At 32.8% G+C, this 25,281-nt stretch overlaps 1 protein-coding gene across 1 annotated transcript; it reads left to right on the top strand.

Moving 5' to 3' along the window:
• Positions 1-604: 604 nt before the first annotated feature.
• LOC142618086 (26S proteasome non-ATPase regulatory subunit 14 homolog) lies at positions 605-5,409 on the top strand. Its single transcript, XM_075791082.1, has 6 exons — positions 605-844; positions 1,080-1,257; positions 2,091-2,172; positions 3,789-3,965; positions 4,052-4,219; positions 4,945-5,409. Exons 1-6 carry the CDS (start codon positions 703-705, stop codon positions 5,134-5,136), a joined length of 939 nt encoding a protein of 312 aa, XP_075647197.1. The 5' UTR covers positions 605-702; the 3' UTR covers positions 5,137-5,409.
• Positions 5,410-25,281: the final 19,872 nt, after the last annotated feature.

The following is a 25,281-nucleotide window of genomic DNA, read 5'->3' as shown; positions in this document are numbered from 1 at the left end:
ATTAATGGAACCCACCATTCATGTTAGAGGAGAGAAAACACATTTATAGTATTTCGGGAGTACACAATAATTTTCCGTAAATGCATATGTTTGAGAAGTAATTATTAAATACTCTCATATTATATATAGTGATGTGATATTCTTTCAACTCATATTATAGTGATGCCATACTCTTTCAACTCGTATTATATATGCAAGAGAATGGAGCATCATGTCACTATACTCCGTACCTAATAATTTTCCATATTAGACCGTTTGAAACTAATTTGAGTTTAGATTCCCTACACATGTGGGATGGGCTTATAATAAGATGCTAAAATTTGCTTAGGACAGGATCTCTTTAAATTTTCTTTACCAAATGGGAAATTTCATGGATTTGTTGGGTTTTTAGTTTTAATGCCCTATCATGACCCCAAAAAAAAAAAAACCCAAACCCCCATATTTGGGCCCAGATCTGCAATAAAAGAATTCAAAACTGGCCTAGCCCAGATATCCCTATAGGCTGAAACACAAAACGTAAGCCCATTTATTTCCAGTATGGGCCATATTTAAATCAGGCCCAAAAAACTTTCATATATAAATGTTATTGGATCCGAACCAATATATAAAAAGCCGAAGCCGAAGCAAAAGCAGAGTAGAGAGAAAGAGCATCAGATATCTTGAGAAGAAAGAAAACTCAGAAGAGAGAGAGAGAGACCCTATATGTCAGGTATGGAGAGATTGCAGCGAATGTTCGCCGGCGCCGGTGGTGGTTTGGGCCATCCGCCACCAGATTCACCGACTCTCGATTCGTCGGAGCAAGTCTATATCTCTTCCCTCGCTCTCCTCAAAATGCTCAAACACGGTACTCCTCTCTCTCTGTCTCTCTAGCTCTCTGTATATATTGAGGACTCTAATCGTAATTACATGGAATCTTAAACCCTAACTGTTTGGTTATTCTGGTTTTCTTTTTTTGTTTTCAATTCTAGGGTTTTGAGCTAGGTTTAGCTGTTTGTGTGTGTTTTATTTCAATTTTTAGGGTTTTGTATCGGATGAGTACCAAAATTGTTAATAATTATGTATTTTTGTGAATGATATAGGGAGAGCGGGGGTTCCCATGGAGGTTATGGGATTGATGCTTGGGGAGTTTGTGGATGAGTACACTGTTCGTGTTGTCGATGTGTTTGCGATGCCGCAGAGTGGTACCGGTGTTAGTGTTGAAGCTGTCGATCATGTATTCCAGACTAACATGCTCGATATGCTTAAACAGACTGGACGGTAATTCGTGTTTCTATTTTTGTATGTGTGATTTGATTGTTATGTTATTGCTAGCTATTAGTGGAATGTGAAATCCTAAGCTTGCTTGGTAGATTTGTAGGTTATGGGTGTTTTGTGTTTTGCTTATTCTTTTTAAATTGAAATTTGGGAGAATGTAGCTGAATTTTGTCCAATTGGGCACTGGATTTATAAAGGATTTAAAGGTTAGACGATGGTTAAAAGAATTGCAATTGTGTGAAACCATTGTTCAAAATTAATTAAGAACCATAAAAATTTAATGGCTTTTTGTAGAAACATGGAAGTTATGAAACTTCTATTTCCATAATTAGAATTTGTGGCTGTGGATTGGTGGGGTTTTAAAATACACTTTTATTATCTTAGCTTATGAAACAAAGGGTAGAATTTTGCAATACTTCCTCCACTCTGACAACCTTCTGAACTTTTCAAATAGAGGTTTGTATCACTTTAACTATAGTTATTGAAGGAAAAAGGCTGGGAGATAAACTTTGTTAAGGTGTTCTGTGTATTGTGTGCCACAAATCTATATGTGCAGAATTTAGCATTTTTGTATTGGCACTCATTTTTGCAACTCTATATGTGAAGAATATAGCATATTGCATTGGCATTCATTTTTAATTGCTACATTTGTGTAATTATGATATCCAAATCAATACTTAAGATGTCATATTTTTGTGAAGTAGTTGCTTTAGATTTTTAATTTATATGTTAGTGCTACCATGGTTAACATGCATAAATAATTGAAACTTTTTCTGGTTCGCTTACCTTGTTATTACTTCTTCCTTATATTATTATTTTTTTGCTTGGTATTGCAGGCCAGAGATGGTTGTTGGGTGGTACCATTCACATCCTGGATTTGGATGTTGGCTCTCTGGAGTGGACATAAATACACAGCAGGTTGGGTAGTTTATTCTTATGTATTTCTTTTTACTAATTTTTTGGCAAGTGAGTTTATTTTTGTTCTTTATTATTTCACGTAGTAGTGTAGTACTCATTTAACCTGCATTGGTATTTAGCACTTTGTTAAATAATCAATAAGTTTTTTTATGGTACATATCTTATGTTTTACTCCAAACCAGGGAACATGTGTCTTCATTATGAAGGCAATGGTATGGGTTTCATATATTTTTTGCCTAACATCTTTTGTATGTCGGCAGTTTCATTCAGCTTTTTTGTACAAATGGTTTCTCACTTGTGTATTTTTTTTGGCTTTCCCCACCTGATCTGAAACATGTGTTGTTAATTAGAAGATCTTTAATTTCATAAAATATTTTCACCTTTTTATAGGATTACTTTTTTGAAGACCATCGTTTTAATTAAATAAGTGCTACTCATCAACCACACTCACTTTGCTACTACTGAATTTATTCTTAACCTATAGTCAAATGATAGGGATATATTATCACTTTTGAGAGATTTCCTGCAGTAGTTTGCTTGTTAGGATGGCCAAAGAACTATAGCTCAATTGGCACTTCCTTCTCGCACAATATTGGAATGGAGGGTGAGTTTGTGGATTTTAGACCCATTGGATGCTTGTGTTAGCTTATCAATAAAAAAAGTGTTGTCTTGTTAGGTGTAGCTTCTGCTTTTAGCTTCTTCTTTTTTGGCTCTTGTATAACTTTTTAAAACCTTGCATTTTCTCACTTTTTAACCCACTTTCAGCAAAAAGAAATCAGCCAAAAGCCAAATAAGCCAATGCCAAACACACACATAGGATGTCTTTGAAGATTATAAATTTGATGCTTTTTATGGAGGATTGTTATGATTTGGGTTCGTTTGTATATATATAAGTATGAATATTGATTGTTTGACCCCTTGTACACTCCCTTTGTACTAGGGTGCTCCCCTATTTTATATCAATAAACTTATCACTTATCAATATATATATATATATATATATATATATAAGTATGAATATTTCCAAGTTACCATATGATACCTAGACCCTTCGCTGTTGAGAAGAGGTAGCACCCATTTAGGAGATAGCCAAGCTTTGAACACAGACATGGGAATGTTGTGAAATGACAGTGTTTGTATGTCCTTCCGAAATGTTGAAATTTAACATACATGTAATTCGACATTAGCATTAGACATGATTGTAAGATGTCTGAGACCTAAAAAGGTCAAACTGGGAAATGCAGTAAGATTTCCAGTAGAATGAGAATTTGAGAAGATCTATGGATACCATGTTTACAAAAATATTGCATCTTGTGGACTTTAATGAATCATTTGGATGATGTTTGACCAGACCTCTGAATCTGATAGTCATGTGCAGAAATATGATATATATGTGTGCGTGTGTGGAATGAGTTTGATGTTACTTAATTCAGAATCTGTAAAAAGCTATGAATCTGCTATTATGAATGATTAGGGCCACTACTATGAATATTAATCTATGTAACTTTAGTTCACATGAATGTTTTCCTTTCTTTTATTGGCGGCTAAGGGTTGGCTTGTGTTTTTCATTATCTTATCGAAATCCTTGAAATGCTCAAATCCGTTATTCTCTTCAGAGTTTTGAAGCTTTAAATCAACGAGCTGTGGCTGTGGTGGTGGATCCAATTCAGAGTGTAAAAGGGAAGGTGGTGATTGATGCCTTTCGTCTGATTAACCCTCAAACCATGATGCTTGGTCAGGAACCACGACAGACAACATCCAACCTTGGGCATCTTAATAAACCATCCATCCAAGTGAGTGCTTCGCAAATGGTAGTCTAGCTGCTCTTTACTTCTTTGCATTTCAAGCTTTTGACTCTCTTGGTGGCATTGTTTTTCAGGCATTGATCCATGGGTTGAATCGGCATTATTATTCGATAGCAATTAACTACCGAAAGAATGAGCTCGAGGAGAAGATGTTGCTTAACCTTCACAAGAAGAAATGGACTGATGGCTTGACACTTAAGCGATTTGATACCCATTCTAAAACTAATGAGCAAACTGTTCAGGTGAGTCAAGGTTTATTGTATTTCAAAGTTGCTTACATTACTTGTTTTGTCTTGATATTTTGTGTTTACATAGCACACTTATGATGGCAAAGGCAGATACTAGTTTTCATGTCTAACATGGATGGAAGGTTCATAATGTTCATGACCTAGCATCTCCTTTCCAATCCTCTGCCATCAAAAATTATAGAAGAAAGACTGGAAAGCACCTGAGTTTTGTTGCAATTAAGTAAAAGATATAGTTGTCTGTGTTTAACTTTAAACAAAGTTTTATAGACAGCTAAGGTCCTTGTTACACTGTCTGCCATAGATGCCCACTGAAGTGCTCTTCCTACCAAATATCTTTAATTCTATGTTATTACTTGTTCCGGGTTGGACTTTTGGATTTCATCCTTTATCCATGGGAACTTTGTAAATCTCCTGGTTTTGCATATGTTGATCTGTATATGTTCCCTGCAAATGATAAGCTATCCTTATACTGAGGCTGTGGTTAAAGGAGAATGAAAGCAATTTTTTGGGAAAAGTATCGGATCTGAACCATTGTGCTTTTTGGGTCCTCCATTAGACCTGTCAATTCATCAGCACAGTAATAATGTGTTAGAATGACCATAGGAATTTTTTTCTTTAAGATTCAAATATGAGTTGATTTTTATTGATATGTTTGTGCATATACTTGTTATATACTGCCAAATTTCATGACATTGTGGCTTTTGTTTTGGGATGTGCAGGAGATGCTAAACTTAGCAATCAAATACAACAAGGCAGTGCAGGAGGAAGATGAGTTACCACCAGAAAAACTTGCAATTGCAAATGTGGGAAGGCAAGATGCCAAGAAGCACCTTGAAGAACATGTCTCCAACTTGATGTCTTCAAATATAATTCAAACCCTGGGAACCATGCTCGATACAGTTGTTTTCTAGAGTTCATCATTTCAAATCCTAGCCTTTTAGATATATCTAGAGGCAATTAGGAAACTATTGCATCAGATGGATCTGTTTTCTGTGAACATTTTGGCAATCAGCTTATAATTGCTAGAAAGACCAATGCCGGTCAAGAAAGTGATGAATGGAAGTTTTAGCATCATATGATTTCTGGTTTTCTTGTATTCCTGTATCAGTTATACTTTTGTCTAATTTGATTCTTCATTCAAATACGTTGGTCGCTAATCCAAAGTGTTAAGATCTGTTCCAAAATTCTTAAATGTGTTTGGTAGAGCATCAGCCTAGGTGATTGAATTTTGATAAATCTTATATTTCCTTTTCTAAGAATGTACTAACTATTAACTCGTTAACAAGTTGCTGTTAGGAAATTCATAAAAACTCTTGGGTATTCCCATGGTGGGAAGTTGGGGTAGAATAATATATGTTTAGATTTAGTTAAATAAAATCGACACAAGAACATAAAATTGGAAGGCTAAGATCTTATCTAGAGCTGATGGAGAAGTGTTTGTTAAATCAATTCTTCCTGCTTGTGTCTAATATGTTATGAACTGTTTTCTTTAGCATTAAAAGTCCAGGATAAAATAGAGGAGCTATGAAGAACTTGCTTTCAGCAGAATGATTAGAAGGAAGAGCCGAATCTGACGAACTGTCTTTCAGTAGAATGATAGAGAGTGAAAGCTTAAGGCCTAGGTATTATAGGAGAAGTTTATAGTTATACTTTTTAAGTCTTAACTAAGCATAAAGGTGGTTTTGAGTCTTCCGACATTAGAAATTAGCATGGATGTAATATTAGGTTGTATGGCAAAACATCTTAGGAAAATTTTATTGGCGGGGGAATGATGTATGCAATTAATGCGGAACAAATATAGATATGGCAAAACGAATCCGATTTTTTTTTTACCTGAAACAAAAACGGGTTGACCCGTGACCAAATCTGTGTTTTTTGCGGGTCAACTCGACCCGCGACCCGACCAAAACCTAAACCATTTTTAAAACTTTTTTTTTGGGTAAAAAAAAGAGTAAAATTTAGACAATATTGGTTCAATTGTTTGTTATGAGTTTTAAGGAAACAATTGAGATATTTACATAACTGCATGCAAATTAATTGAAAAATGAATGGTTGAGCATTCTGTAATGAGTAAAGATTTTTAAATATCAAATAGTAAAGTACATGTCAAGATAATCTGGTTACAGTAGAGTTAAAAACATAGATTTAAAATTGTAGACATAATTGAGAAATATTCACAAGTGTGAAAATAGTGAAGTCAAAGTATCGAATTAGCATAAATTATGAAAGTTTAAACCTATTTTTTAACAATTTATGTCCAAAATAAACGGCTTTTCAAAATAAATTATGATATTTCCTAAAGTGTGTGTTACTTAAAAATGATATGATATTCATAAAAAAGATCATTAATAAATAAGTAAATAATCAAACTTTAATGTATATCTCAAAATGAAAAAGAGTGTAACCACAATTGACAATAAATTATAAAATTAATTTTCAAGATTGTAAATTTCTTATATGTTTTTATTTTTTGTCAAATGAGTTATCTAATAAGTCATTTATAATTTTGTTTTATATTTTGGGATGTTGATATTGTGTAGAAATAAAACTTGCGCATTTGTTCTACTTATCTTTGTGTTATTCTGTTTTAGATAGCAATGTTAGGATTTGTATAATTTTAAAACTATTGGATAAATATTGATAAGTTTAACTTAATTCATTCTTGATATAAGTGGTGAATTCAAAGTGATGAATTTTATATCAAGTAATTTGTTACATGACTTTTCAAATGGCAAATACATGTTGTTTTCTATAAAAAAAAAAATTATAAAAAAAATTCATGTGAAAAATACGGGTCAACTCGACCCGCAACCCGATTGAACCGACCTGACCCACTTGTTTTTCCATGTATAAACAAATATATCAATCTAACTAAGGCTGTTTAAGGACTCGACCCACTTGCTACTGCCAACTAAACTTGACATGCAGCTGACTAAATCGATTGCTCCAACGGTTAGTGATGGATTTCTTTTTCCAAAAACTGAGATTGGCGGGTCGAATATCGGGTCTCTTCTCAAATCCGAGAAACCTAAACCAACCGACCCATCAATTTTTTCGGCAAGAAGTTGTAGATCCGGCGAATTTTGGGATTTTTTCGAGAAGATCTGGGCCAGATTTGGCAAAATTTATCCTACTGAAAATGGCCGAGATCTCACTAGATCTAGTGATATCTTGCCAAGTTTTAGTCATTTTTCAAAATTTTCTTGATAGATTTCTGCCTTTTTCATCTTTTCTTGGCGAGATTCTTACCATTTTCTAGATCCAAATCCTGACCGATTTGCCCAACATCTATTGAGGCTCCGACCCGTCTGATCCGATCAACCACTCCAGTCGGCGGTGAGTTGAAATTTTGACCACCCAATTTGGTCAGGTCGGTTCTGAGTTTGGCACAAACCCGACCTAGACCAACCCATGGACAGGCCTAAATCTAGCTATGATTCTTGGATAAAAAAAATTATTTAAAAGCCTATGATCTTTTCATTTCAAGGTATCAAATGAACCATGGGTTGATAAATGGTGCCTTATTATCCCTGATATGAATTTGTTGATAGTGATAAAACAACATTGATTGGAATTTTAAGGTTGACTAGTCTCAAATCCGCACGATGCATGAGAAAAAATGTAATATAATTATTTTATAAAATATTAGGTTAAAAGTGCATGTGTTATTTAAAATTATTTTATATTTTTATAAGTTTTATGTAATAGAACATGTTACTATTTTGCATTCAATTGCAATACGTAATTATAATATTATTTTAGGCTAAAATGCAAAACTAACCCTCTAAATTTCATCTTTTGTCATTTCAGTCTTTTAAATTTCAGTTTTATTATTTCAGTCCTCTAAATTTTAAGTTTTATCAATTTAGATCTCCGTTAGTACTGTTAAGTGTTGCCGTTTACTAACCAAAACGACCCTATTTTGGATTATTTTTTTTTTGAAACCGGATTTTTTTTAATTTCTTTTTTTAAAGAAAAAAAAAAAAAAAAACTAAGGGCTAGGGAACGACATTGTTCCCTTGGCCACTAAAAGTCAAAAACTATCTCCACTCCCACCAATACCCTAACCTGATTAAACTGAGAATTTTGGGGGAGAAAGAGAGAGAGTGAGAGATCGACAGGGGGAGAGAGAGACTAAGAGATCGGGAGTGGGAGAGGGAGAAACCGAGAGAGAAAGAGAAGTGAGGACTCTAAAATTAATTCTTGGAGAGATCTTCTTGATGATCCGAAACAATGGTGGTATAACAGTGATAGTATTATAGTAAGCGTAGTGAATCGGTGTGAACCCTTCTCTTCATGTAATTGTGTTATCCGATTGATTTTGTTGTTTACAGGTAAATCCAAAGAGTCCTGATTTCAAACATAAGGTTGGTCGACATTCAGTCTGTGGCTTACCAATGCACCAAGTTGGTTTTTGTTAGAACTTTATAGAGTAGAATTTAATGTGTAAACTCAAAAATCATATCAAGTGAAGCAGCATAGAGGTGAGAACGAAGACTTTTGGCTTGGCAAGAAGACAAAAAAGAATCACTTGTTCAGAAGAATAAAAGTGATAGTATATATCTCTTTATCATTCTTCAATGTTTTCATAAAAAATCATGAATTTGGGAGTTTATTTGGATAACCAGGAATTTGGGAGTTGAATCATAATACCGAGTACTATCTAGATTTTGACTTTCAGTGGCTAGGGGAACAGCGTCGTTCCCTGTGCCCTTAGTTTCTTTTCTTTTCTTTCCCTTTGTAATTAACGTTTTTTTTTAAATTAAGAAATTAAAATAGATAAAAATCAATCCAAAACGATATCATTTTGGTTAGTAAACAACACTTAACAGAATATTAATGGATGACTATTGTAAGTGCACAATTGCACCTGGACCTAAAGACAATTATGGGTTCAGGCCCAATAAGCCATAAACAATGAAATTTGTAGAGTGTGGGCTTGAAATCTAAATTAGAGGTACTGAGAACTTGATAACAGGCTAAGGTGTGAAAACACTTATAAATAATAGATGATAATTGTAAATAAACCTCCTCGGACGTGAGCCGAAGACCACTTCTGTATTAATTCTCTTTCTCTCTTAAAGGTTACAATTCTTAATAATTTCTTTCTTTATAACTGATCGATCCCCCCCTTTCTTTGGCCTTCACCCCCTTTAAATACTTCTCCTCTTGATGCTTTATCCACGTGTTGCTCAAATCTCCTCCCCTCTAGATATTTCTTCTCGTAGTGCCTTTGAATAGTAACCAAAAGTTTCAGTTCTACTGTTCAGGGATCACTTCCCCATTAATGCGGTCAGGGAGGTAGGTGCAGAGTCTTTTATGTGGAGGTAGCAACTTTTTCCTAAAATATTTCTCTAACACCGGTGTATCTAAGAAGTTCAGGAATTCCCCCTTTTAACCAACAGTCTTTCCAGAATTCTGTCTTGACCTTTATAATAAATCTCCGAGTTTTCTTGGGTCTATCCGAGGAGGAACTCATCCTCGGATGTGTCCTCGGACTCTCGGCATATGGGCCGGTATGCAGTACTAACGAGTTCTTGTTTTGAGAATAGGTTGGCCCACCTTGCTAGAGCCCAAAGGCCCAAATGCCTGCTTGGGTCCTTTTACTCCCCACAACTGTATTGACAAAATTTAAAGCTTAGAGGACTAAAATGACAAAACTAAAACTTAGAAGACTGAATGATAAAATGTGAAACTTAAAAGGTCAGTTTTGTATTTTAGCCATTATTTTATATAAATAGAGAGGGTGTTATTAAAAACAATTTTTGTAAAATATACCACAATCGGTTAACTAATTTGAACATATTTGTTTTTCAAAAAAAAAAAAAAATTGTACATATCCAAGAATATTAAAAAAAAGAAATGTACACCCATATTCCATGGAACACATATAAGTGATAGGACAAAACTTATGTACAGTACCTTAGTTGCTATTTTTAGGTTCCTCTCTTGAGATTTTGTCATGTAGCTACTTAATTTAAAAAATACACTTCCATCAATGAGAAATAAGTTACATGGTAGAATCTTAAGAAATGAACTTAAGGGATAACATATTAGTACTGTACCTAAGTCTTGCTCTCAGTGATATAACATGTTACATTAAGTTTAAATTATTATATAAGTTTAGAATTATAGAATTTTTTCTTTTCAAATATAATATAAGGGAAATTATACTCTACTACCCTAAACTATACATCATGTTACACTTTACACTGTAAACTTTTCTAATACACTTTTTACACTCTAAAATATGACCCTTGTTACACTTTGCATTTTTATTGCTTCTTTAGGGCCTATATGGTTGTATCTCTAATTTTTAATGTCTATTTAATTGTATTTTTTAGCCCAAAACTCACAAGTTTGTTCCAAATAGAATAAAATTTAATACTTTTTTACCCAAAATTAAGGAGAAAAAATGGATTTTTAAGCCCAACACTGAAAAAGAACATACAAAAAGAATAAATTTAAGGGCCAATTAGTCCAAATTAAATGAACCGAAGGGACCAAACTGGACCGAAGTGACTGAACTAGATCGAATTGGACGAAAATGCTACACTAATGTGGTTTAATAAGAGTGTAACAACAATAAATACTACGTTTCAATTTTTAAATATTGTTATAGTCTTATAGATTATAGATACTAGATTATTGTTTTACCAATAAGGAATGTGATATTGATAAACTTAACAACTTAGTTTGTACAAATTAATGGAAAATAGTATTAAAATTTCAGTAGTTAGTACTACTGTTGAAGATATGATGCCAAGGGGGTCAAAGTTCTAGCGTTAAATTTAGTGTTTTAGACAACAAGAATTCGTTTAGAAACAACTTATTTAACTAAAATTGAAAACTTTTTGTTAAAAGTATTATAGATAAAGCTAAAATGTAACTAAAATAGAACATTAAAATCCATGAATATATAGTACCAAAAAGTACAATGGGTTCTATGAATAGTAGCCAAAAAAAAAAAAAACTGAATAGTTGCAAAAAATTATTATATAAAAAAAAAACTGGTTTTTTAAGCCAATACCAAACTCAACCTTAGTTTCTTAGATAAATGATCATATGAAATTCAAGGAATCCCTAAATGCTCAAATGGATTATGGAGACTTGGTATTTGTCCACTCTCTTGTTCCTCTTTCGTGGGGCTTTTTCCAAACACCCTTGAAAACTATCAACATATTAGATTATTATGGATGAAAATTAAGATGTGGTCCTAACTTATAATAAATAATTACCATTACCCAAGTCGATTCTATCCAAAACAAAAAAAATCAAATATTCTTACCGGTCTACATGCAAAATATTCTTACTAATATTGTTTTTTTAAGTACAATTGTAGAAGTATATTGTTATTTATGGATTGTATATTTGTATAAGTTAAAAGATATATTACACACACACATATATATATATATATAGAGAGAGAGAGAGAGAGAATTTTAAGTTCACGGAGACCAAAGTATAAAGAAAAAAAAACTTTAAATACACATCCATATAGTATTAAAAAATTATAAATACACAGAATTATTGTTTTTAAATACATTAACATGCAATCATTTACCAACAAATATATAAAATAAATAAATAAATAAAAACAAAATAATATTTTTTTAATACTAGGCTGGCTAGGATATATATATATATATATATATATATTTTTTTTTTTTTTTTGGTTAAAGTTAAAGCATTCACAGTGGTAGTACTAAAAATTTTAACTTTTAACACTTCAAAAAACTACTTTATCTATTTTATCACTTCACTTTATAATTCACCTAATACCAAATATTCTATTTTCTTATCACTTCATTTAAAATAATATAAACAACTCATTAAAATAATAAATGAAGAGAATTCGAGTTTTTTAATTGAAGGAAGAGATAAAATGTTAATAAAATATTTTATTTTATTTGTAACAACTTGATATAGTCAATTAGTATTTATACTAGTTTACTTAGTTGCAAAAAATTTAGCTTTAACTTCTCCAATAACACGTTTTTTTTTTTGTTCTTTAGTGGTAAAATATTTTTTTTGTCAAAATACAATCACCATTGTGAATGTTTTCATTGTTTTTGTTAAATTTTTGGGTTGGATAATTTCTATTTGGATTAAGTTAGTTAGGTTGATTAGAGAGAAGGGGCTTAAGGTTTTGGAAGGGATAACTATAAAATAAAATAAAATAAAAATTTGGACACAGGGTTCTGTCCCTGTGTGTCAATATATATGTATGCTTGAAATATGCCTAAAAATATTTTTATTGGTTGTGTTGATATATATATATATATATATATATATATATATATATATATATATATATATATATATATATATATATATATATATGCGCCTGAAATATGCCAAAAAATATTGTTATTGGTTGTGTTGCAGCTATATATAGTGCCAAAGAAATGGTGGTTGTTTCAATAAAAAAGCTCATGAACATTGATTCCTATAATTGATTCATGCTTTGGAAAAAGCTACTTGAATTTTTCTTTTCCTTCTTTCTGATTCAATGATCGAAATTAAGACTTTTTAATTTTTATTATTATAAAATTGGTTACCGAAAGTCTTAATAATAAAATTATCATTCCTTAGTTCCTCCCCCCAAGCTACCCTTTTTCATTACATTTAATTTTTCACAATCCATTGAGTTGTGAAATTATTTTTTTATTATTATTATGTGAGATAAAATTCATACTTTAACCTAATCTAAGTGTATGTGTGAGAGGTGAAATTCCCTCTTGAGCACTTAAATCCCGACTCTTACCCCCCACAAGAATTGATACTCACTCCCCCCCCCCCCTTACTACCATTTTTCATTACATTTTTCACAATTCATTAAGTTGTCAAATTGTTTTTTTTTTATTATGTGAGACAAAAATCCTATTAAGTGATAAAGGGGAGATTCAAATTCAAATTCTCTTTTTAGTAAAATGAATAATATTAGTAAATTATCTATACTATTAATTACAGGATTTTCTATCTAGGTTTTAACATTTTGCGTACTAAAATACCCTCACACAAATTCTTAAATTCTCTAAAATACCCTTATCTTTTAGTTAAATCATTTTAAATTAAAAAACACAAACTAGTTAAAAGATTAATTTATTGTTCCTAAGTTTGAGATTTTTTTCATTTATCTTTCCTATTCAGCCTAAAACTTAGGACAATATCTCTATCTCGTTTTTAAACATTATTTCATGTTATCTTATCTTTTTCTTTAAAAAAAAAACACAATTATTTATATATCACTTATAAACATTATAACACTAAACAAAAAATAATGGCATTATTGCATGCACAAAATGCGTGTGATGAGTTTACTATACTATCTCAATCTCATTTTTAATGTTACCTTAACTCTTTGTAAAGTTGTGATTTACAACTATGTTTTATATTGGCTTTTTCATGACAAAAAAGTGTTATAATTGCATTAATTTTATTCTTTGTATTTTGTGGGATTTTATTGTATTTGGTTTAGTATGAAGTTAGTGAAGAATCAAGCATGCAATGAAGATCAATGCAGTTTCACGACTAGCTCGCAAGAAGTTTGCGAGTAAAGGTTCCCACGAAAAGGTCACGTGACAAGCACATGCTGAAAGTGGAAGAGTCAAGTGCTATGCTGCATTTCGCGAGTACTTCGCGAGACAGGCCATCTCGCAAGATACCCACAAAACTCTCTGCTTTGAGAGTTTTAAGTATGACATTATTACCTTCACCCATACTATATATACTATCATTACCCATAAAAGTAAAGAATGATATTCAGAGAGAAAACCCTAGATAAGTTTTTACAACATAACACACCCCCATTTTAGAGAGAGAGTTACTCATCCTTTAGAGAGAAATCATTGTAGCCTATTCTCCTTCCCTCTCTCATTGTCATATCTTGAGAGGAGATTTGTACCCAAACACAACTCACACCTTTTTCAGAGTGTAGAGAGTGTTTTAGAGTTTGGAAAGCTTTGGAAATTTACCAAAAGAAGTCGGTGAGGCTTGTCAAATGCAATCGGGCGTATTGTGGGATCCGTTGATAGCAAGAGCTTGGAGGGCTCAAGTACATTGGGTAGACTAGGCTTGAAGGGTGTTTTGTTATTCGTATACTCCAACTTATTCACTAGTGGATCGATTTCGACTTAGAGGGTTGCGAAGAGGTTTTTGGCCGAGTTCTTCGGTTTCCTCTTCGATAACACGCCTTGGTGTTGTCTTGTGGTTGCATCTCTTTTCCCTTACTCTTGTACTTTACTTTTATTGTTTATTGTTTATTGTTTATGTGTATGCACTAATGTAGATTCGGTGATTACGCTTCATTTACTCTTGTTCCACATTTAAATAAGTTAGAGTAAAAGCAATTAAGCCGTATTTTTTAATTGGGGGTCTAAACAAGCTTATGTGTTTCACACAAATCCAAGCTTTCACGTGGTATTAGAGCGAGTACACTTGTACTGCTTTAATTACCAAAGTGTGATCCTTGACCCTTTATTTGTTTTGCCATGGATAGTGCTTTGTATGCTTCCTTGCATGTTTTGAATGATGTTGATTGTAAGATGCCATGTGTTTGTGAAAATGCCTCTATGAGTGTTAATTCTCATAATTGTGATGACATGTTACATGAATTTATGGGTGTTGTTAATATTCCAAATGTCAAACTCTTGAAGAAAAAGGCTAAGAAATTTCATGAGAATTTGAGCAAGTTCATTTGTGAAAAGGATGATTTGATTGCTAAGCTCAATAAGTCCCACAAATTTGTTGAAAAGTATAAGAAACTTGCTGAACATTCTCTTGAAAAACTAAAGGAGTTTGAATGTTTGAAAGTGGACTTGGATGCTAAACTTGTTTTTTCTAACAAACTTGTTGATGATTTTAAAAGTGAAAATGAATCTCTTAATATGCATGCCAATTGTTTGATTGCTGAACCTATTACTAAAAAAGGAAGAAAATATTTGTTGTAATCATGCTGTGTTACCTAATTTCATGCCTATTGTGAGTTCTACCTCTAAAGACAAATTAGTGTACATTCCTCCACATAAAAATAAAAATTAAAAAAAAAAACCAAAAAGTGGAGAGAAAGGCTCTTAAGCCTAAGCCTTTGTTTAGGTCTCATCCTAGGGATTGGAGTGGATCTAAGTTTGTTCTTACTTGCCACCATTGTGGTGTGATCGATCACGTAAGACCTCAATGTTCCATGTTGAAGAAAGAACAAAATCATATTACTAGATCCCTCCCTAAAAAGCCTAGTGGACCTAAACCCATTATTTGTCACCATTGTGGTGCCTTTGGCCATCTAAGACCTCGTTGCTCTAAGTTTCAAGCTCTTAAAAGAATCAAAAGAAACGAGAAACTTGAGCTTCTTGGAAGTTCTGCTTTGCAAGCTAATTAAATAGATTTGATTGAAAGTGGTAAGTTGTTGAAGCATGTGGTTAATGCTCCTACCTCCTTGTTTATGTGCATCTTTAGTTCTCATTCTTCTGACCTTCATTTCACTTCTCATGAGACACTCATTCCAAACAATTATTTTGTTTGGATGAAGAAGAGTTCCTATGGTGGAGCTTATGCTCTTTTGGTCCTTGGTCTAATTCTTTCGATATTTGTAGGACTCTCCATGCATTAGATGCAATTTTGATCGTATATGTTTGAGCACTTTTCACATGTGAGTTTGTCCTAGAACCTTTGTATTAATGACATAGTGCATTTACGAGCTTAGCTTGTTATATGTGCACATTTTCTAAGTGTAAGTGACATATGGAAATCTATGTTTGATTGTTATAAATAGATCTACAAGCTTGTTATAAATAATTAGTCAATAGTCTTGTTTGATCTTGATACACGCGTAGACTTGTGCCTATACATCTCCTCACATTTTTTTCTTATGTCAAAAAGCTCTACAAACATCAATCTCTAAAAGAGAAAGAGTTGAAAAAGTCTTGCTTCAAAAGCTAGTTTGACTAGTAAAAGGTGGAGCAAAAATTAATTCAAAATGTATGATGCCAAAGCCAAATGCTTATTCCTCAAAGAAATATAAAAAATTTCATGGCATCGCTTATCAAAAAATTGAGCTGTATAGATCAATAAGTATGAAAAATGGAAGCCAAATGAAAAGCTTTCAAGTAAATGTAAACACTTTGGTGGGGGTCATATATGTTCGTTTCTACTAGTGAGATGGGTCACTTGACTTCGTGCTAGTTGTGTATGACTTGATTGAATTGATCATTGAAGTTTCATACTAGACTATGAACTAGTTCATACTTGATTCACACAAACAACACATAAGACTAATGTTCAATGAATGCTTATTTCATTTGATTGTACATGTTCAAATGTGATGTATGTGTGCTCAACCATACGTGGATCAAACCAAAAAGATTTTTGATCATTTTATTTGTATTTGGAAGTGTTTTTATCATTCTTTGTCTTTAAGTTTTGTACTTACTTTGTTTTTCAATATTTCAAGCTTGTTTTTGTGTTTAAAAACAGGGTCGGTGTCTTTTGCAACTCATTCACAAGTAACTCGCGAGTAGATTATCTCATGAAATTCCCAGATCAACTATTACATGGATATTTCATGAGTTTTTGGTCCAAAACTCCTCATATGTCTCTATTATGACTCTATCCTCTCCAAACCCCCTTTTTCAAAGCCTTTACATCAAAATCCAACTAATTTCAAGTATTTTACACTTCATAAACATCTCTAAAGTAATATTGACACTTTTAATTGATTTTGACCCTTAGATTATGTTTTGGAGGGGTTTCATGGTCATAGTTGGGAATTTCTCAAATGGGGGTTGGAAAACTTAATTTTTGTCAATCTTATTGATTGGGTTTTGTTTGAAATGTCTATTTGCGTTGGATGGTGGCTCCTTGTGGCAAAAATAACATGTATTTAAGGATAGATTTTCATATGGTCATGCATTGTTTAACATATATGTGTAGTGTGTGCACTCTAAGTGTTTTATAAAATGTCTCTATGGTATTTTTTTCACTCTTTTGGACTCCGATAGTACCAATTTTTGGGAATCACCATAATTATTCATGTTTATCATGTTTTGATCATTGGTTGTGTGGTTTAAACACTTTGCCCCATCAGTGCTTGCTTATGCATTGGTCATGCATCTCACATGCACACTAGATGCACCTTTGATGCACACTCTAACACTTGACATGTTTTGCATTCACCCATGCTAGTTAAGTCTTTTTAGACCTTTTAGCACATATAACATGTTCTTGTGTCTATGTCATTCCTTGATCTATATGTTGTTCCATCATCCTTAGCATATCATGTTTAATTTATGCTTTGTAGCATTTTTTTTAGATGTTTTATCTTTTGTTTGAGCTTCATTTTCTCATTCATCTTGCACCCCTTATGTATCATTACTCTTGTTCATATCTTCTTTTCTTTCCCTCCTACCTCTTGATTCATTTGTCTATTCATGACAAAAAGGGAGAGAGTATACTAGAGAGTATACCGGAATGTATTGTCATTTCTATATGACTCTTATACACATTCTTAGGTGGAGAAATTCTATCTTGTGCACATTCGTAGGGGGAGAAAGCCATAAGGGAGATGCATATACCAAGGGGGAGAAGACATTTCTTTTCAAGAAAATCTTGCTTTGCTTGTTTTACTTTTTGTTTGTTTTCTTGTTTTGCTTTATGGTGCTTTGAGTTACATTTAGTATCTATGCTTTGTTGCTCTTATCGCATCATGTTTATGTGTTAGACATGCATACATATTTATGCCATTATGATTTATTGATTGCATGTTTGGATGATCATTTGCTTTGCTATGTGATCATTGTAGTCATTTCCATATGACTGTTTTGTGTTTGATCAAGCTGCTTTCTACTCATATGTTTCACATCATGTTTACTTGATTGCACATTTACTTGTTACATTATACTTGTCCTTTTATTACTTGTTTTACCTTGAGGGTTTAATGTGTTTTGTGCAAGTGTTTTAAGTTACAGGTATTCTGTTCCAACTTCATCACAAGTTTTAGATTTACATGTGAGTAAGTTTTGTCATTGTTCTCAAACTCACATTTAAGTCTAGAGTCTATTCTAGGGTATTTTGTCACGGAATAGCCAAATGAAGAGATTGTAAAGTTGTGATTTATAACTATGTTTTATGTTGGCTTTATTCCATGATAAAAAAGTGTTGTAATTGCATTAATTTTGTTCCTTGTATTTTGTGGGATTTTATTGTATTGGGTTTAGTATTAAGTTAGTGAATAATTAAGCATGCAACAAAGATTAGTGTAGTTTCGCGACTAGCTCGCAAGAAATTCACGAGTTATGCTTCCCGCGAAAATGCCACGTGAGAAGCACATGCTGGAAGTTGAAGAGTCAAGTGTCAGGCTGCATTTCGTAAGTACTTCACGAGATAGGCCATCTCGCGAGGTACCCGCAAAACTCTTTGCTTGGAGGATTTTAAGTGTGACTTTCTTACTCTTCAAACATACCATATAGGGGTGTGCGCAGTTTGGTAGAGGCAATTTTTTTCCAAATTTATTACCGAACCGATAGAGATCGATTTTTTCATAATTGGAACTAATGCACACCACCTAGAATTGGTTTTTCGACCTATAGTAGTGTAGTTTTTTGCGGTGCGGTTTAGTCGGTTTGAAATATTGAAAAAAAAACTGTTTTTTTTAATAATAAAAAAAATTGGGCTTTCAAGCCCAATATCAATATATCAACCTATTCAAGATTTCAAGTAAATACAAACAGTTTTTTTTATTTAGCAAGCCATCAAAAATCTAGTCACACATAAAACAGAAGCAAAAGAAAAGTCAAATTAAAAAAAAAAAGTAAAAATGTCAAATAATAATTTTCTACTTCCAGCCAACACACAAAAACATATTCCAAAACCTGTGCAAAAAATCTGTTCACATAATAATCCAAATTTTTTCATTTCATTCACCATGCAAAAATAATTTGAAATTACCTCAATAAGAGTTCAACTCCTAAAATACTATCATTTGGCATATAATATCATTAGTATCACTGTGTGTGTCAGTGTCAATGACAATACGTGTTAATGTATCCACTTAATAACGTATTACAGAACTATTTGTCACTGTCCAGTGTCCATAAATGCCAAAAGAAAGATATACAAATTAAATTAGCATTTAGGCAAAAGAATGTTAATTGCTTGTATCTTCAATAATAATCCCACCCATGAATACCTAAATAACTACCATTAGTGAAAAGTCCACTACCAATAACATGTACAGATATAATTAGCATATAGGCAAAAGAATATTAATTCTTGTAACTCCTTTATCCAGTAAGTCTGCGCACTATGCATCATTCTAGAACTCATACAAAATACTAAACAAAACAAAATAAACACGTGTTAATAACAATAAAACGTTTATGAACAATAGAATATTTATAATTAACACAAACGAATGATAATAGCAAGTATACAACAAACAAAATGAACATATATTTACCAGTGTCAATCTCAAAATCATCCATATCTTCCGCATTATCCATGCACTCCCGAAGCTTTATTGGTCTTTTTTTCTTTGCATCCTTCAACCAATTTTGGGTACAAATAAGGGCTTCAACTGTATTAAAAGATAGTGAACTACGCCCCCCCCCCGCGCGCACGCGCTTACTAAAAGCAGACTCAGATGCAACTGTAGAGACAGTAATAATCAACACATCACGGACAATTTGGGAAAGGACTCTATATCTAGAACAATTAATTTTTCACCACATCAAGATGTCAAAATCTTCCACATCAGGGTTCTCAGAAGATTCCAACAAATACCTATCCAACTTAGATTTGCTTTCCACACTGTCCTTGTCCGCCAAGTGTTGTTTAAACCTATTATTATAACTTTTGATGCGATCAAACAATGAAGCATTGTCAATACTTGACCTGAAGTCCCTAGACAATGAAACACCACTACCACTAGAACTTGAAGCTCCATTTTGACCCACTCTCTCCACATACAACCTCCTCAATGCATCCCGAACCTTAAAGCTCATCGCATCCCCCTTGTTCTTTCCATACCACTCCCTAAACCAAAACTTTACATACTTCAATCTATACCTTGGGTCAAGAACAACAACAACAAAAAGCATCAAATTGATATTATCTATACTTCCCTAATATTTATCATATTTCTTTTTCATATCTACCGCCATACTCTTCAAAAGTGGATCCCTATCAACACTACACAACTGTTGCAATTGATTTTCAATGCTAATTATCTCATAGAAGTATTTATTAGAAGTGACAAACAAAGACCCAAAAAATCTAAGTGTTGTCTCCTAAAATATGACAAGAAATTTTACAAAGGTCTTGACATTTTCTCAATCAAGATAGTTAGGAGGGCCAATGAGCTTTTTCCCATTCCCATCCGATTCACAAAAATAAAGTTTGTAATGTCCATCCTTCTCTTTTAACCTATCAAATACTCTCACAAATTTCAAAGCACAATCTAACATGAGATAAGTGAAATTCCACCTTGTTGGCACATCAAGGGACAACAAACATTTGGCTTTGATTTTCTCATTTTCAACAAATTCTTGAAATTTCTCAAACCTTGCGGGAGAAGCATGAATCAATTGCCAACACATATGCATGAATGTGTTGTAAACAACCAGTCTATACCCCACTTCAACAAACATGACTCAACTGCTCTACCTATGGCGTCCCCTTTATGATTAGCTATAGGGCAAAAGTTTAAGATTTTCTTTTTGTAAGTCCAATCCCCATCAATGAAGTGTGCGGTGACTACCATGTAGTTTAAGTTTTGTATGGACGTCTCCGTTGTCACACAAACCCGTTGCCCAACAAAAGCCCTTCTCAAAATATCCACCTCATTAGAAAAAATCTTCATACAAGCCCTTGCAATGGTAATGAGATATGGAATAGGAAACTTAGACTCAACTATTTCCATAAATTCTTGTAAGCCTTGATGCTCCACAAATTTAAGAGGCAATTTATCAATGACGATCATCCTTGCCAACGCCAACCTTATCCTCTCTTCACTATAGTTTGCAACCACTAACACATTTGAACCACTTTCCCCTTCTCTCTTGGCTTGGAAAGATAAAGTTTTTTGTTTATCATCATGGGGAAAATGCCACTTTTTACACACCTTCATGTGTTGCAACATTCCCGAAGTACCATTTTTCTTACCATGACATTTATATTGATTTTTACAATACTTGCATTGAGACCTAAGATTATTGGGACCAAAACCAACCAACTTAATGAAGTGCTGCCATACTATAGATGGGTCCTTACCACCTTGTTTAGGTGACGGTGGGGAAAGTGATGCCCCAAGTCTAATTGGTGCTACAGATTTAGGTGGATTAGGATCAGGAGGAGGTGAGTTAGGGTCCCTAGGAGCACCAAATCTAGGTGGAGCATCGACATCCATCTAATAAAAAAATTTCCAACCAACCAAAAAACAAAGTTTCCACAACAATGTCAAATTATAATTTTTCAACAAATATAATATCAAATAGCTCACTCTCAATCAATGAATGTCACAACCAGATCCAATAATAGCAATAACTAATCAGTTTAGTTACAACAAGGCAACAATAATAGACTAACAATCATTAGTCATTACTCAAAAATTACTCAACAATTCATGTCACTGAAATTAACAAGGAATTCATCATATTATTCTCAATATAAATATAAAATAAAATAAAATTTTATATATATAAACTTAAAGCAGTTGTTACTGAGTACTAAAAATTTAAAATGAAAATGCTAAATATAGTGAGTGATTAGTGTTTAGTGATTACCTCTCGGTGAAGGATTAAAAGCGTGAACTCTCTCAATCTCGTCTCCCTCAAAAATTAAAATGCTGGAGGAAAAAAAAAAAGATTAGTACTTACTACTTAGTCTTTGACACACTGAGTCACTAATTAGCTGGCTCATGCAATGCAATAAGTTACTTAAATAATTAAGTGAGACTAAAGTAACAATGTAACACTCCAAAGTCCAAACAAGTGCTGAAAAATTTATAATAAAAAAAGTTTAGAGGAAGAACAAAAGTTTAAAGGAAATCAACCCATCTTACTCTTCAGAAACTAATCCAAAATAGAAAAGAAAAGACAGAGATGGATGCATGTTACTTATAAATTATTATAGTTAACACTTAACAAGACATAACTGATAGAGATAAACCTCCAAAAAAATATTTAAGCAGCCCATTGATATCCAATAAAAATTTGAAGTTATTTCATTCATAGCGTTTTACTTTATATTCTTTCAATTTAAATATGTCATGTGTCTTTTTTTTTTTTCATTATAAATTTATAGTTACTTTAAGAGAATAAAAATGTATCTAACTTTTTAGAGTGAATGAAAAATTTAAAAAAAAATTGTAGAGATCTGACAAACTGCAATAGATGAAACATAAACAACAATTGAAACCACAAATTCAGCTTATTAAGTGGGTCATTTTAATTTTTAACATTTCTTTGCTGGGTCTATTAGACACTTAATAGTTTTAACACTTTTAATATCTATTAGACACTTAATATTTGCTGGGTCCATTTAACTCTATTAGACAAGTTGGGCCAACAACGTGTTTTCTCATAAAAGTTAAAACGGAGTACAATACAAAGCTTGTAGCATGTAAGTAAAATAACAAGAAACAATGAAACACAAACCCAGGACAACAAGAAAGTAGAAACACAAACGTGACAAACCCATGTAAGGCAAACATTCACAAAGAAACACAAACCCAGCATGTAAACATTGTAAAGTTTGTACTACAAACAACCAAAAAAATAACCCAAGACACAAAGATGGCTTACTGATGACAATGGGCGCCTATCCATAGTGAACCGGTGCGAGCTCAGACATGAGGCGATGAGGTGGCAGTCTGGCAAGAGTAAGAGAGAGAGTTAAGTCTTCTGAGAGAGAAATATAGTGTATTTATAGTGAGGGAAATCTAAAAACCTAGAACCAATTCAACCAAATGGTGTCGTTTTGTGTTTTTTCTTTTCTTTTATAATAATACCCAATACGACGTTGTTTAAGTACAAAAAAAAAATTATAATCCATATTCAATAAAACGACGCCATATCCATAGGTTGAAAAACTAATAAACGATTTGCTTATATCGGTTCGGTTCGGCGCCTCATTGGTGAGGGATTGCAGCTCCAATGATTGCACCACACCGACGTCAAATGTCCCTTCGCCTTCCGATTGCCGGTGTCGGCCCTGTCGGTCGATTGCAGATGCCATGCGGGAAGGTTGACGCCAGTCGGGAAGGTCAGCTCCAATTTCCTTTTGCACAGTCCTAATACTATATATACCCTTATTACCCACAAAAGTAAATGAGAATATTCAATAAGAAAACCCTAGATAGGTTTCTACAACACAACACACACACCATTTTAGAGAGAGAGTTACTCATCCTTTAGAGAGAAATCATTGTATCCTCTTCTCCTTCTCTCTCCGATTGTCATACCTTAAGAAGAGATTTGTACCCAAACACAACTCACACATTTTCAAAGTGTAGAGAGTGTTTTGGAGCTTAGAAAGCTTTGAGAATTTGCCAAAAGAAGCCGGTGAGGTTTGGCAGATGTAATCGGGCATATTGCGGGATCCGAAAAGCTAGTGAAAACAAGACTCCGAGAAGTCCATTAGTAGTAGAAGTTTAGAGGGCTCAAGTACATTGGGTAGATTAGGCTTGGTGGGTCTTTTGTTATTCGTGTACTCCAACTTATTCAATAGTAGATCAATTTCGACTTGAAGGGTTGCAAAGAGGTTTTTGGCTGAGTTTTTCAGTTTTCTCTTCGATAACATGTTTTGGTGTTATCTTATGTTTGCATCTCTCTTCCCTTACTCTTATGCTTTACTTTTATTGTTTATTGTCCATATGCATGCACTAGAGTAGATCTAGTGATTGCGCTAGATTTACTCTTATTCCGCACTTAGATAAGTTAGAGTAAAAGCAATTAAATCGTATTTTTTAATTGGAAGTCTAAACAAGATCTTGTATTTCACACAAATTCAAGCTCACTCCTTATTAAAAAAAAAAAAAAAATATATATATATATATATATATATATACTCAGTTATTTAAATATTATAACACTAAAAATAAAAAAGAACATTACTACACGCATAAAACACATATTATGAGTCTAATTAAAGTATAAGCATCTTAACAACAATGGGATCATCTCAGTTGTTATTAGCCGGATAAAATTAATAATAACTCAACATCTTATCTTATTAAATGGTAAAAATATAGTTTACACGACAGGATTGCCTCGTCATGATCATGGATCAGGATGTGAAAATTGGAAATTTGACCAGCTTATTATTTATTTATTGCATGACAAGTGCATAATTGACAATACATCAATGGTGAAGTGAATCATAAATGAAAGTTAAAAACTTTAAAGCATTAGTATTGGTGGTGCTAAAAAACTATACTGCTATTTTTAGCACTAACAATACTAAGAAGCATGTTGCAATGGGGGAGGGAAAGCCAAGAAATTTGGCTAGTACAGCCAAAGATAACTGCGCACTATTGCTCTTTGGTTGTGCATTGTAGCTAAGAAGGTAAAAAAAAATTATTAAAAGTTATATTATTTTATTGTGTTGGTGATGGTGGTTGTTGTTTATTGTAGTGGATATATTATTTTATTTTATTTTTTATATTATTTTATTGTGTTGAAAGCTAAAATAAAACCATGATGTTGAGTATTTTGTAAAGTGAGATAATAAAATAGATAAAGTAACTTTTTGTGATATCAAATTACTAAATTTATAGCTCCACCAACATGGATGCTAAGCTAAGATTTGATAGCTAACTAGTACTGCAAAAGACAACTTTGATTTTTGTCTATTTTATTTTAGGGTTATGTTAACAAGTGTCCTTAGGATAATAGTTAACAATCTATTTTAAGAAAATTTTAATATCACTTTTATAAAAAATGAAAAAAGTTGTTAAAACATTAATGACTTCTTTTTCTTTTCCCATAAAAATCTCCTTTAAATGAATGCCAACCATTGCCTCAACTCTCAAGAGCATTAACGAGTATTTCCCTTTATTTTAA

Source organism: Castanea sativa, chromosome 1 (assembly GCF_040712315.1).
Source record: "Castanea sativa cultivar Marrone di Chiusa Pesio chromosome 1, ASM4071231v1".
Lineage (NCBI taxonomy): Eukaryota > Viridiplantae > Streptophyta > Magnoliopsida > Fagales > Fagaceae > Castanea > Castanea sativa.
Note: the sequence above shows the minus strand (reverse complement) of the source record. Positions and strands in the feature narration are given on the sequence as shown.